Source organism: Pleuronectes platessa, chromosome 1 (genome assembly GCF_947347685.1).
Source record: "Pleuronectes platessa chromosome 1, fPlePla1.1, whole genome shotgun sequence".
Classification (NCBI taxonomy): domain Eukaryota; kingdom Metazoa; phylum Chordata; class Actinopteri; order Pleuronectiformes; family Pleuronectidae; genus Pleuronectes; species Pleuronectes platessa.
The window spans coordinates 18,837,889-18,852,198 of record NC_070626.1 but is presented as its reverse complement, the minus strand read 5'-3'; the positions used below and the strand labels follow the sequence as shown (position 1 = coordinate 18,852,198).

The following is a 14,310-nucleotide window of genomic DNA, read 5'->3' as shown; positions in this document are numbered from 1 at the left end:
TTTTGGCCCTGTTAAGACCATCTTCCTGGATAGTCAGGTTTACAGTGAATTATGGCCATTTCTGGGGCAGCCAGTCTCAAGTTCACTCCTATATAAACCCTGTGGTTTTTATGGGAAACTATAAAACTCTCAGACTTTTTTCTCTACCCCCTGAGACCAGCTTTGAAGTTTTCGGTCAGGTGCTGTCATTTCTTTTTTAAACTTGTCTTTTCGTAGATTTTTGCAGCCTTGAGTCATTTGCGGCAAGAACTCTCTCTTTTTTTTTAATTCAAGACATCTGCTATGGCTAAAAGCAGGTTGCATGATGGATTTGGTGTTATCTATAACTGAATCAGTCTCTCAGGTTTCGCTCTCTACCTTTATTTTCTGATGCAATATTTGTGCACAGAGGAAAAGGAGGGGAAGGAGGTGGAGGGCTCCCACAATATCCAGCAACACCTATTCATGACATCATGGATGGCTTAAAACGAGGCGAGAAAGGAGAGCACACAGAGACACACAGCCTTTTACAATCACCTAATAACTCTATTACACCGAGCTGTGGGGCTCACAAAAAGGAGGAGAAAAAAAAACTCCTGTTCCTTTTCCTGGAAGCGATGTTTTAATGCACATTTTAGGTGTAGAAGTGAGAAATATGAAACCAACGAGAATGAAACACAATAGCTCAGAAAACCCCACAGCAATATTACAATATTGCCAGAAAATTAAACATTAGGAGAAAGGGACAAGGGCATTTTAGGAAGGCATAATATTGTTATGACTTTTTTTTCACCAGGCTGTCAACACCTGATTTCAAAGTAATGTGGTTAAATGTCTAATGTTTCCATTGCTTTCACATTGTGCAGCCAGCCACACATGGCATCCAGTGCAGGAGGGGATAGTTCAGTTTCTTTTTGAAGAATGATTCAGTTTTCTAAACCCTTTTAAGTGTAAGTCTGATAATACAAGGTAAATGACCACAGGGTCATTTATGCTCTTTAAATGCAGAGCTGTATATATCCTGATCAAAAATACTGACCCACAAAACCTGATTGACGCTTTTAACCATATGCAGAAGAGGATTGCTGCTTTTAGATATTGATTTATCCTTTTTTTCCCCCATTACATCATGAATGCTGGGAAATCTGAGGTGCTCTCACTCTTACCAAATTAGCGCGTTCAGGCTGGCGTCACGTTTCCATCAGGGCCGATCGGAGCCGATAAAAACCTGTGTCTACAGCAGAGTCATGTGACCCGGGAGTGAATGCCGATTGTATCCATTCCCATTGCAGACAAAAGCTTGATGTTGGTGTCGGTGGATTTTTGGACCAGTGGAAAAGGGGCTTTAATGACATAAGTAATTAGCTTCTTCTATCTGCAAGTTAATTTCCATCATTGCATTTTACCTCGTTAGAAATGACGTGGACAGCATGTTGTAGTCGCCTCAGCATGTCTCACCCGAGATATGAAGGCCGAGGAGATTAGAGTCGAAAGAGGGAAACTTGTGGTGATTGACATCGATCGCAGCCACAGATATCCGCAGCGAGACTCCAGAGCTTGATATAGGAGAAGCACATGACTGGTATGACACATGTGGCCATACTGAGACTGGGGCTTTTTATTGTAAACATGCAGGAACCATCAGTGTGAGGCTTTAGGGTAATGGTCAATAACCCTGTTGCTCACACCAGGCCCTGCCATATTGTGTTGGCCTTGCATCATTGATTGAGCCGTGCAGGAGGTAATTAGACTGGAGCTCTGTGGTGTGACAGGAGGTTGTGGTGGGAACGTGTCACTACCGGGTGCTTGGAGTGTTGTGACAGTAGGGAGGGTGGGCTGGAGACCAGTACTAGGCCTGCCGTGGAGTCTAGGAGGAAGTGCCGGGGGTTGACAGGTCAGTTGTGGCGCTGATTTCCTGTCCTCTGAAGGTTGTCCTCCTGTTGAGGAATGTTCCCGTCTCTCTCAGAATGCGCTCCGTCCCCCTTCCTGCCTCACCACCGGCTGACTTTGCCTCTCTTTCTCTATAAGAGCGGGGATTTAACTCACCGTGATCAATATTTAGTATCCCATGCGTGAAACAGGCAGATGTTTGGAGTTTCCTTTTCAGAGACGGGAGGCTTCTGTTGAGTGAAGGGGATCAATGCTCCCTTCCGTCTGTGAGGCCGTGGACCCACAGCCTCTGAAGGGTGGCTGATGCGATTCCTGCACGCGCCCGGGGCCCCTGAGGTTTGCGTGCCTCGCAGGCCTCCCCTGTCCTTTTAGTCCGCCGATACAGACACTCACGCAGGCAAAGTGCGTAGTCCAAACAGTTGTCCTGAAGTGGAAGAGGTCTGGATGTTAAACAACAGGTCTTTGATTGGGAATTGATTTGTTCATTTGCCAACTGTGTGAGTGAAAGTGAGTCGGTAGTGCCTAGCCAGCTATATGCCATCTACAATAACCTTTTTTTCTCTCTTTTCCTCTTTCTCTTTATCTGTCCTCCTTTCTTTCTCTCTCTCTCGCTCTCGCCCTCTCTCTCACTTTCCCCTCCCACAGCACCTGCAGCAGCACGAGAACTCGGTGGAGGGTGATGCCTGCTATTACCATTGTGTGCTGTGCAACTACTCGACCAAGGCCAAGCTCAACCTGATCCAGCATGTGCGCTCCATGAAGCACCAGCGCAGTGAGAGCCTCAGGAAGCTTCAGCGCCTGCAGAAGGGCCTGCCAGAGGAAGAGGAGGACCTCAGCTCCATCTTCACCATCCGCAAATGCCCTTCTTCAGACACAGGTCAGGACCTGCCCCTGTGGCCCCTCTCTGAGTTTATCTGTATCTGTGTGTCTCCTCTCTTCTCTCTTGATCCTTCCATTCTGTCTTTTACACACACCCAGCCATCGCTCAACTGAGACACTGCATGGTGGAATTGTCAACTTTTGCAATCACTGTTGATCATTTTACTTTCTCACATTATTCTCTGGAATTGAGATTAATGGATGATGTGTAGAAAATACGACGAGGTATAATTTAAACACAGGTTCTTGTTATCGTTGTTGAACTTTTGCTATATTTGTCTGAAAAAAATTACTAAAATAACTCAAATACCATTATTAAACTCAAATGTACATCATTATTTTAAAACAGGAAGAACCCGCAGGACTAAGTCTGATTTTATCATTGACAAAACTGAGTGAAGGTCTAAAAGATTGTGGGGTAAATTCATGAATAATCATTTTCCTGCTGAGCCGGCTCTCCATGTTAACACGAGCTGTCCTTTTTGGCCATTAAAGACATATTGAGACTAAAGAGGAGGAGGAGCTGCACAACAGCAGCAGCTGCAACAACAACAAGAACCAGCAAAAAACAGACAACAGCTACAACAACAGAAGCATGTCTGAAACAAAGTGGCCTGACTGCTTATTTATTATAGACTGATTTAGAAGAGTGAGCTGTGGTCAATTAACACTCTTTCTTAGCACAGATTTGGTTTTCTAATCACTTTAACTCCTGTGCCCTGACAAAGGGGCTCTATTGTGTTCCCCTCCAAGAGGGAACCATTCCTTGCCTCGCACACATACTCGCTGTCTGTGTTCTGTAGGGGGAGAAAAAAAAAAAGGGGCCAGCCTGTGAAGATGCTTTGTTCCAAGGAGGCAGGGATAATGAACCCAGCGGCCGGGAAATTGCGCAGAAGGCAGTCACAGATCTGAGGCAAATCATTAGAGAACATATTTAGCTGAGCAATTAGGAACAATTAAGCTTTCTGCTCGCTGCACTCCAAATATGTTAATGACTACAGTACAGTGGACAAACGAACACGCAAGAGGGGAAGGGCCATTTAGGTTAAAAGGGTTGGGGGTTGGGAATTCACTCTTGTGTGATCAGGCAGGAGGAGTTGTTGTCCTGTTTGCAGATAAATGTGTTTATCTGTTTTTGTTTTTTTGATTATGCCAGATGCCTATGTGTGTACCACAGTGAGGGATCCCAGCATAAGGTTAGATAATGGGCCTGTGCAGCAGGGCTGTGTTTGGGCTGCATCACTGAACACGCACGTGCACACTCTTGCACGCAGACAGTGGTTATCTTCACTTCTACCATTTCACACCCCAATTGCCTCGGTCCGACAGCGTCCGTCCACGTCATAGCTCCGCCCCTGCAACTGGGCTGAACCGCTCTCTTCTGTGTAATGTTTCATTTCCTCCGCGCTGTTTCTTCTGTGGCACACAGCTCTTTTTGTGGTCGAGGCACAGTTGCTAAAGTGGGGGAACATTCACTGGCTTGTTAAAACAAAGTTGCCCCTGGATTTCTGGGTCACCTAGACAGTAATTCCTTTGCCTGCTGCTGTTCTGTGATCCTGTGAGTGGTTCTCTGCTAGAGTTGGATGCTGGGCTCCATGCCTGCCCGGGATTATTCCCAAAACATATGAAACCTGGTCGCAACTATATAATCAAACACATGAGAACATTAAACAGAACGGTGGTTTTAAATGGTAGCATGACAATATTTATATATAATTCCTCCATTTTAGACAATAATGAATTTAAGCCCATGCTCTTTAAGTGTAGCTGACTGTTCTGGTATGTTTTACACTATATCTCTGCATGTTAATGCCCCTTATGAGGATGCAGCAAACATATACTGTGGAGATTCAGTATCACAAATCTCCTGTGGGCTGGACGTGGATCTCGAAGAAGAGCAACAACAGCAGAAATGAGGTTTCTTTCCAATTAAAGTAACGCAGGGATAACAGGCCTGCATTGTTTTAATTCACGCTCACAGTGAAAATGTGCTGCTCAGGCATGTTGCCCTATTTGTCTTCTTTAACCCTTAATCTATGGGGAAAGAAGGAAGACCTCAGAGGGAAGCCACAAAGCTCACCTGTGTGTAGAGACTTCAACCATCGCACCGGCTGCAACAGTTCTAGTTGTAAGGGTGGCAGGTCATTACCAGGTGGCAGGTATACACAAAAACTGGCATGGGAGGGGAGAGAGAAAATGTTGAAACTCTCCTAAAATGTTCACGTGTGAGGACAGTTGGTCTGACAGCATGAAGACAATATATATTTTAGGTTTAGAGGTTACAGAGAGGAAGTAAAAACCTGTCGCCATGTTGATGTCAAGTGTGGGGTGTTAATGGCGACTGCTCAGCTGACGAGTGTCATCGCACAGCATCGGGGTGCACGAGAGTCCAATGCTGTACATGGAGAATAAGAGGAAACAGTCAGGAACGAGTGTAGAAGTGGGGGAAGGAGTTTGGGGAGCTGCCGCGTGTGACACTTGAGCGTAGGATGACCCTATTTCTTATGAACGATGTCACCAGGGCATACAACTCAGTGACACATTGAGGTTTCTCATTTCTTAACATTTAATCAACTCAAAAGTTATTTCGTGAGCATAGAATGGAATGAATGTCTCTAAAAAGGACGCCCCCTCTGCAAGGAATGTTTGCTTTTTATTTTGTGTGTTAGAGAGAAAGAGAGAGTTAAGTAAAATATTGGTATTTTTCAGCTTTGGCGTACGTGTGTGTGTTTATACGTATGTGTAAGGACGAGGCAGAGATGGAGAATAAACGTGGCTGACAGTGTGGATTAGCTCCTGCTGTAAATCCGCCTCAGTCACAGATGGCAGGCCCTTGATCGCTGGGCTGTGACGGCTTGGCTCTCGTCGCAGGAGGAAATCCCTGTCTGTGAGCCTGGAAGGCTGGGAAGGAGAAGGCTGGGGCCGCCTGGGCAGCCACCACTCATTGTCTCCCGTCCTGTTTGGACACAGAGGCCTGAGTATGCCTTGGCTGAAGTGCAGTCTGGGTATTGGTTATCTTTACTTTGATTCTGCAGTTGTTTCATCCACCACACCGTGACAACGTGTAAGCGGAACTTAAGCCCCCACTTTAGATCAGCATTACTTTTAATGACCAGTTTGAGAAACTGGGCAGGGGGAGCCGTGTGCATTATTAAATGGAAATGAGATGGAAGGATGCATACAAATGACTGCATAATAGTGGTATCCAATATGAGATCCATTGCTTGTTTCACTAAAAGGGGTGCGTGTTCAGGGTCACACACCTAATAGCAAGGCCTGTCCTGACAACAGAGGCATTCTTCTTCCCTCCCCACATCCCGCCCGCTCCCATCCTGCCTCATGCATAATTCTTGAGACAATCTGAAAAAGCTGGAAAATGGAATGTGACACAGAAAAATGTGCCAATAGAGCAAATAGGGGAAAGTCACTCATATTTCCGGGTTTCCATTTACACCTTGCAGCTCGAATTGAGATTCAAAAACTGCAGACGGGATGTATCCAAATCATCGTGGCTTTACCTTTCCCTGCTATCTTACAGAAGTTATTTGCATGTCCAGTGGCGGAGCTAAAGCTTTTAAAGCCAGGTAAAATCAGAGGTGAGCCGGGTCACACTCTGATGGCATGCAAAGGCCATGGCCCGAGCTTTTGCCCCCTACAAGCTAGAGCAAAACAGACGGTAGCCATTTCTGGAATGTCCTCTTTTATTCATGCTTGTTAAAATGCAAAGTAAACCTTTCCCGAAACAGGATATTGTAGCCCCTAACCACCAGACCCATTCTACATGCCACATTATGGCCAATCTGAAAGTAACTTGTATAGACAGACACTGCTGCAATGCGCTTTTAATAAAGGCTGTTATTGCCCTGGTGATGCAGAGTGGATATGAGGATGAGGACTGTGCAGGCCTGGATGAGCAGGGCCCCAGAGGGCCCGCAGCTCAGGCAGGCCTCCGTCAGTCGCCTGCCTGCTAATCCTTGTCCGAAGGGCATCGAGGAAGCATAGGAAATTGTTTGCTGCCCACAGAACGTGCCAGGAAATTCATAAATACATTACTTTTCATTTTGAAAATATTACAAAAGACTAGACGTTTATTAAAAAGCCAAAATGATGGCTTTATAGATTTTCCAGTTGTGTATCAGCATTCATATGACCGTGCTGCACTAAGTAACAGAAGCAAGTCTTTGCTTCCCCTGTGCCCCCTGCTTCACGGACAGACTCACTATGAATTCCTCTGCTGGCTCATACTGTAATAGCAAATTGACCAGAAAGCCGCCACTCTATTCTGGGATTGGCTGTGAATAAAAACGTCTGGTGTCCAGATTTTTTACTACCTCCTGACTGAACCCTCATTCTGTAAATACTGACTAACTTTGTCCTCAGGCTGGAAGGTGGGTAAAGTCTGGATCCTGGTTTGCCAGTCTGTCCAATCCTCCAGCTTAAGCAGGAGAAGAAATGCATTATGCAGTAAAGGTCAAAGATTTTACTCTGTTGACAAAGATGCTGAAAGAAAGAGATGATCAGAGAAGTAATAAATTCCATGAGGACAAGCTGATACATGTGGAACAACTAAAAAGTGCCTGTTGTAGATGGGGAGACTGATGCTGAGTCCACCCGGTGTGTGCTCTGTATGTATTTTCCCCCGTGTGTGATTTCACTGTCAGTTATGTCATGTGGGTGCAAATGCGCAATGGATTTCATTTTGCAAACTCACACAGGCCGTAAATGAGCACGCACATAGGTGTCCGCAGCGAGGACCAGGCCGTGTGTGGGTGCGAGAGGCTCTCCCTGTCATCAAGCCCATTTTCAGAAGAGAAGGGCAGCACATTATAATATTGGTTTCCCTCTCTCCTGTCATTACCAGACACTCTCCTTGAAAGCTGATCCAAAAGATAGACAGTCCATCAGGAGACAGTCATCTCATTTGTACTTACTAAACGTGTTAATGAGTTCTATTTTCAGGCCTAGAGGCTCTGCTGCTGGATATTGGAGCAGAGGTGGTGTGAGGTACTGGATTGCAGGATCAGGAGGAGCGAGGGGAGGGAGGTAATGAAGTAGCCCTGCTGCCCCTCATGTCACTCACGTGGACTGACCACAGCCTCCACAGAGGCTGTCAGTCAGGGCCGAGGGCGGGAAGTCTGTGGTTCCAGTCGGAGCCAGACAGTGGAGGAGGGAATAGATTAGGTGACAAAGACACAATCTCTATGATGGGTTTAATTATAGCAGCAGTAATGTCACAGGTACATGAGATGAGTGAGAAACAAGTCCAACGACTGATTCATATGAAATGCGTATAATAGAGCGAGGCTTTATTATATGAGAATACGTATTTTTGGACAAATACTTCTCAACAACTAACAGGACTCCACTGCCTCTCATTATCGAATCAACTGTGGTTCGTTGTCTATGTCAATCAATTCAGAATCGGCCTATTTTCTACACATAATGAACCTGTTGCTAAAGTAGTTGTGTTACAGTGGAGATGCACCTTTCTGCACTTTCCTGGTAATGTATAGTTGTGTTATTTTATTTATTTCATAGGTTTTCTGCATCGCGGCTGACTCAAATTTCCCCCTAAGGTGCACATTATCATCCCACATTCAGCGTGCTCTCATCTATGATATTGATTGTAGTGCAAGTGTTTGCCAGGTGGTCCAGGAACCAGAACCAATAAATTGTTAAACACTTAGATCGCTTCATTTGTTACTATGTTTTGGTATCGGGCGAGCAGCGCTGCTCGCTGTCAGAATAAGGCGGCTCAATTTCACCATAGGCAGAATCAGAGCCGGGGTAAAGTTTGGGAACTATCGAGTCGAGGCTCGGAAAGTTTTAGTTAGCCATTTTATTACGGCTGCTTGTACCCCCCAGAGAGAGCTGGTGGATCAAAGGGCATGATCTGTGCAATGGATGAGTTCACCCCGGCTCCAGCAGAGACGATTGGCCTCGCTGACAGCAAAACAAAACCAGAGAGTGAAGGATGCTCTATCCAGCAGCAAGTTGCCCTCACACTCTGAAGGCTCCATTAGAATAAAGGCAGATGAAACAATGGCGGGATGAAAGCACAGATGTTGTGATTCATTATCCACTCTCTGATAGATAGGCATGTGAGCCGAGTGTGCAGAAGTGAAAGGGTGTATGTACGTGTGTGTGTGTGTGTGCATGTGTGAAAATAGCATCCTACCCTAAAAAATATACAAATACAGGATAGAATACACATATGCATCCATGTTTTCGGTGCATTAGTGAAAAGAGTCCCCTCCAGTGCCTCAACCGCATCAACTAAAAGCAGCCGGGCAGATGGCAGCAATGAGAGAAGTGCAGAAATAATTCAGTAGTGAACCTTTCTAACCTTTACCTGTGGGCGTGAACACCAGTCATTGATTCACACTGTGCTTGACAGTAGCACTACACAGCACCCGAGGAGGGTGAGAAGAGGGTGGATGAGGATAAGTTTGGTGAAAAACACAAAAATATAATGTGAGTGGGATGGAGGCTCTTCTGTATGTTGATGTGTGTGACATTAGAGGGAACTTTCCACAGGTGAATGCTGGGAATTATTCTGAATTTCACACAAATATGTCCCTTGCCTCTCCCTGTCCCATATGTAGCTGAGCATCAGCGTCAGATAACAACTAGAGGGGCACTCACACCTCCGCCTAAGCTCAACAGTCCCCTCGTGAAATCTAAACTCAGTTGATCCAGATTTTTTATTTGGACATATACTCATAAATATCTGTATATGAATTATTCTCTGGGAAATCAAGGAATATGACTAGAAATGGCAACAATGTTAAAGAGGGGGAAAAACCATTCCTGCATCCGCCCCCTGACTTGGATCCACACCAGAAGCTCTTCCCTGACCCACAGTGTGTCCTTCTACCTTCTAAGTGTCATAGTAATCATCCAGTTGTTCTTGCATAATCCAGCCAACTAACAAACAGACAAACAAACAAACAAACGCAGACAAAAACACAACCTCCTTGGCGGAGGCACTAATTATCACACCACTTTGCATGTGATACCAGGCCACAGTGGGCTGCTATTGATCACAGATCACTTAAAGGCTTCCCTGAAATGTTACAGTAGACCTGACGCACAGCGAGACAGTGGGTATCTGTATCTGAGTGTTGTGAAAAGCGCCGCGGCTGATTAGCACATAACGTAACAGTGCGTCTAGTTGTGTGTTGTCCAGCAGCGATTGTGTTAATGCTGTTTGTTCAAGAAAGGAAGTGCAGGTTCGGAGGGAGTCAGGCTCGCGGCCCGACTCTGTTAAACAAGATGGGATGTCGCCTGTGCAGCGACAGCCTGAGACAAAATACTGTTTGTTTTGTGACTATCTTGGACATTTTCACTCAGAGTTATGGTGTCCCTCCTGGTCCAGTGAATGACCTATCCTTCACAGTCTCTCTTTGTCTGGCTGGAATCGCCGCTCTCTCTGCCACTGCTGTTTTATCAGTTGGCTGTGGATTTGTTCCTCCCACTGTCCATTTGGAGGAGAGCAGCTCGGTGGAGTATAGTAATGGATGATTTTTAGGTTGGGGGAAATGAACGAGGAGTCAGCCCATTGGTTCTCTAAATGAACCCTGCAGTTTAAAGAAACAACAACTTTTTTCAGCAGTATCCCTCTCAAATACCAACACACATTTTCATGCTCTAGCAATAATGTTAAATTACTGACTCCCTGTGTGAGTTTGGCAAGACATGCATCATATGACACAGACATGGATAATAATGAAATATAAGTTTGTCCCTTGTTTACAGACTTAACTGCTTATTGTACTAACACTAAAAACAGTAAGGGGCAAGTCAAGTCAAGAGTATAAAAAAAGGAAAACATTATCTGTTTCTTTGTTGCGTTAAACATTGCCTTCAAAATGGTTGCTGCATATTTAGTCATTTTATGATTTCTAAAGCATTGCTGTTTTTATGCATTTATGTTTCTTTACTTTTTTTTCACATTCATTTGCGGATCCCTCTGGATTTCTTCTTTTTAAAGAAAGAAAATTAGCAGACATACAGAAAACCTGACCCTGACCAATCTGAGGCATTAAGATGAGTAATCCACTGTTTAGAAAAGCAAGCAAAGGTCAATTTTCATGCTACTTGCTCAGGAAGCATAGAGAGGAGCATATCGAGTCAATTCAGCTGCACTGCACAGTCAAGAGGGTAGGACATGCTATTTGGTCTCCTTTCTGTGTTGGCCTACGTTAGTGCTGTTATAAAACATTTCCCAGTTTCCTCTCAGGAGGACAAGGATTTAGTTTTTCATTTTAATTTGTAGTAATGTTACGATATATGTGCTGTAGAAAAGTGTAAAAGACACATATTGATGTCAAGAAACATGCATGTTGTTAATCTGTTCATCATATCATCTCAAAGTTAAACTAAAGCTTCACGCCTGCTCGTGCAAATTAGTGTTTGTTGATGAGTCATTAATCTTATGAGCAGCAACTAAAATCCTCATCCATGTGTTTGATGAGAAAAGACAAAAAAATATGAAGCAGTTGCATATTACTTTATGCAACATAAATTTGTTCATTAATGAAGAAATTTATGTTGCATAAAATAACCTGAGCCTTAATCATTTTTTAAACCTCCACCACCTCTAGTTATACTTTGAGGCAGCCCCTCGAGGCACATCTGTGATATTTGGTTATTTAAATAAAATTTGATTTGATTCGATTGTGTGGATACCATGGGGTCTTATTTATAGTCCACAAGGTGCGAAATTAAATTATGTCCATGTCAAAAATGTCCTTACGCATAATGTTACTGTAGCATGGTTTTACACAAAATCCCACTAGGCCAAGAGCCTAATATTTTACTTGACTTTACTTGATATTTATCTTTCGTGAAAAAACTATAAAAACGGCTAAATATGACATAAACACATAAAGTAGGTATACCATAAAAGCACAATTTGCAGTACAAACACTGTACCATAGTTTAACAGTTAATTGTTTTTTAAATTACTTTGAAATACTTTGGTGCATGATCCTCATCACATTGTCTTTTCACTGTCTATTTGCAGAAACATATACCCTTGTTGTTAATGTCTTAAAGTTGTGTTGTTTGCTGTAATGTGCAGTGAACATTGTTTCCTTTGAAACACACATGAACTGTTGGAGGACACGACATCTGGTTTGAAGTCCGGCTCCGCTCTCTTTCAGCCAAAGAAACAAATTAACCTTAGTTCCTGACGAGCGAGGCTTCTGTGGAAATGAGTTTTTCTCATATATATGTAGAATATTCCAAGCACTTGGGAAAGCTGGGTCGGGGCACATATTTGTGTGAGCGGTGCAGAATGGAGAACACAGTGGATGTGTTTGAATCCATGTCACAAGTCGTTGACAGTCGAACACACAGGCGAACGCTCACAGGCTTTACTCGATTTAAGGTGGCACATGAGGCCAGTGTGGCAGCCAGAATTAGGAAAAATGGCCTGTGTTTTTGTCATGTTAAACCGGGCAAAAGAATCTAATTGGGTGGGGGAGAGTGAATGGAAATGCCTTCTTTGTTTAAGGGCCCGTTGCAGTCACTTTGCAGGAGCCATTGTGCATTGACCACAATAGCATTAGCTTGTGCTCTTGTTCTGGGCTCCTCTTTTCTCCGGCGCTCTGCAGTCAGCTCCTGTCCGTTCCACTCTGTCTCCACGCTTCACCTCCACACTCCGCCAGAGCTCAGGACGGGAACTCAGAAACATACCCCCCACCACGGGGCACCTCCACCCCGCTCCCCTCCTGTCCTGTAGTAACCCGCCATCCCCGTCCTCAACCCCGCCTGCTTATCTACACTATTAAAAAGATAAATAAAGTGAGGGAAAGACGCCTTTTTTTTCTACTTTGTGTTTAGTTTTACACTTGTCACTCTCCTCATAGTTTCGCCCTTAGAAGAGAGTCTTTACATTTTTCTTGTTATCAGTTTGAAGAAATCCCATCATTTAATGAGAAATTATTAAAATTGATCGCTCCGTGAGTTCAGACGTCGCTGCCACGAGGTCTTGCAAATGTGCAATGAATGATTTGCAGTCATGGACATGTCTGGAATCGTAAAATAATAATGGAATATTTAATCATTTCTAAGTTATTTTTCTTGTCATGTGTCACCATCGGCCGATACAAAGCATCGGAAAATCGCACAGATTATTCAATAGACCTTAACTGAAACATAGAAATTAACTTTCAATGGGCAACCGCCGGAGTGTACACCAGTACTTGAAATGATTCCGCTCAACAACTGAGGGTTTCCTATTCTTTTATCTAAAGATAGAGACCATCTTTTTAAGTAGTGCTCCAACCGCACTACAAAGATGAGCACTTAACTTTCATGATGAGCAGGCCGGAGCAATTCTTACGTTGCTTAGTGACCAAGGCTGCGATACCAATAATCCATTATAATGCATAAGCCGTAAAAAATATATTGGTGCTATTGGTATGATAGGAAACTCCTAATAAATATGTGTTCTAAGTATGCTATAATCAGCAGCCCAGCTAAGACCTAGCTCACAGCATTTCACTGCAACAAACCCATGTGCAAATTGTATAACAACTAACCTCAGTATATTTAGTGCACTGTTAATGGCCTGCTGCCTTGTGAAGGTGTAATCATGCGTGATAAAAACCGGGCCCAAGTTACTAACCTATGAGCAATCTTGTGTGCATTAAAGTGTCCTTTTTTTGTTGCAGAGGTCATTCATAACTTGGTCGCGTTGTTGATGTACAGTGAGAGTTATTGATTGATTAATGCATTAAGTGCTCACAATCCATTAGGTTCTGTGAAAGGGACTGGAGAGGAGAATTGCTCTTTCTCTCACTCTGTATTTTCACCTCTCCCCGTTGTTCAAAGGCCATCTCTTTTTTTCTTTTTCTTTTTTTCTTTGCTGGCAAAGTTTAAGGGACAAAAGCATGAATATCTGCCAACTAATGCATTCAAAAGAACATTGGTTCTCATAAGTGTCAGTTCAATTACCCTGACAAGCTTTACAAGGGGTTGCTCTCACATTAGCTTTGAGCCCGTCCTGACCCAAAAAGAATACGATGGGCATTGACTTCACCTCCTCTGAAACAGGCTTCGCCGTATGAAAGAATGGAAACATTTCTTTTGTTTAATTCAGAGAAGTAGACATGTTTATTCTGAAAATAAAGCTTATGCCATCTGCTACCTCGCATTGAAATCTAATGTTTTGGGGAGTGGCAATAAACCATGTCACATTCAGTAATATCTCAAGCCTCGCCTCTCTTTTAAGATGATTTTGTCAATCCATTGGCTAAGTCAGAGAAAACACAGATGTGCTTTTTCTCTCTCTTAAAATCATCTGTACCTTCTCCGGATGGCTTCCAACGAGGACAGGGGATCATCGGAGTGCAGACTACTTAATGACAAGGAATAGGAGACCTTATCGCTCAGGCCCTAAGAAGGGAAGCCTGTGAAAGAGGCCTGAGAGTTAGTCATTACCTTAGAAACATGGGCTGCATTAGAGATTCATAACAGTGTGCCATCTCTGCACCTTTCATCTCCACCAGGGCCAGCTCCATTAGGATCTTTTATCTTTGTGCTGATGGCTGC

The 14,310-nt window shown here is 43.9% G+C and overlaps 1 protein-coding gene across 3 annotated transcripts in view; it reads left to right on the top strand.

Moving 5' to 3' along the window:
- zfhx3b (zinc finger homeobox 3b) overlaps nt 1–14,310 on the top strand; it is a 134,176-nt gene that overhangs the window by 73,955 nt on the left and 45,911 nt on the right. For all 3 annotated transcript variants that reach the window (XM_053427309.1, XM_053427385.1, XM_053427462.1), the window contains exon 5: nt 2,515–2,746. In XM_053427309.1, coding sequence (XP_053283284.1) covers nt 2,515–2,746 — 232 coding nt within the window. The remainder of the gene's footprint in view (nt 1–2,514; nt 2,747–14,310) is intronic.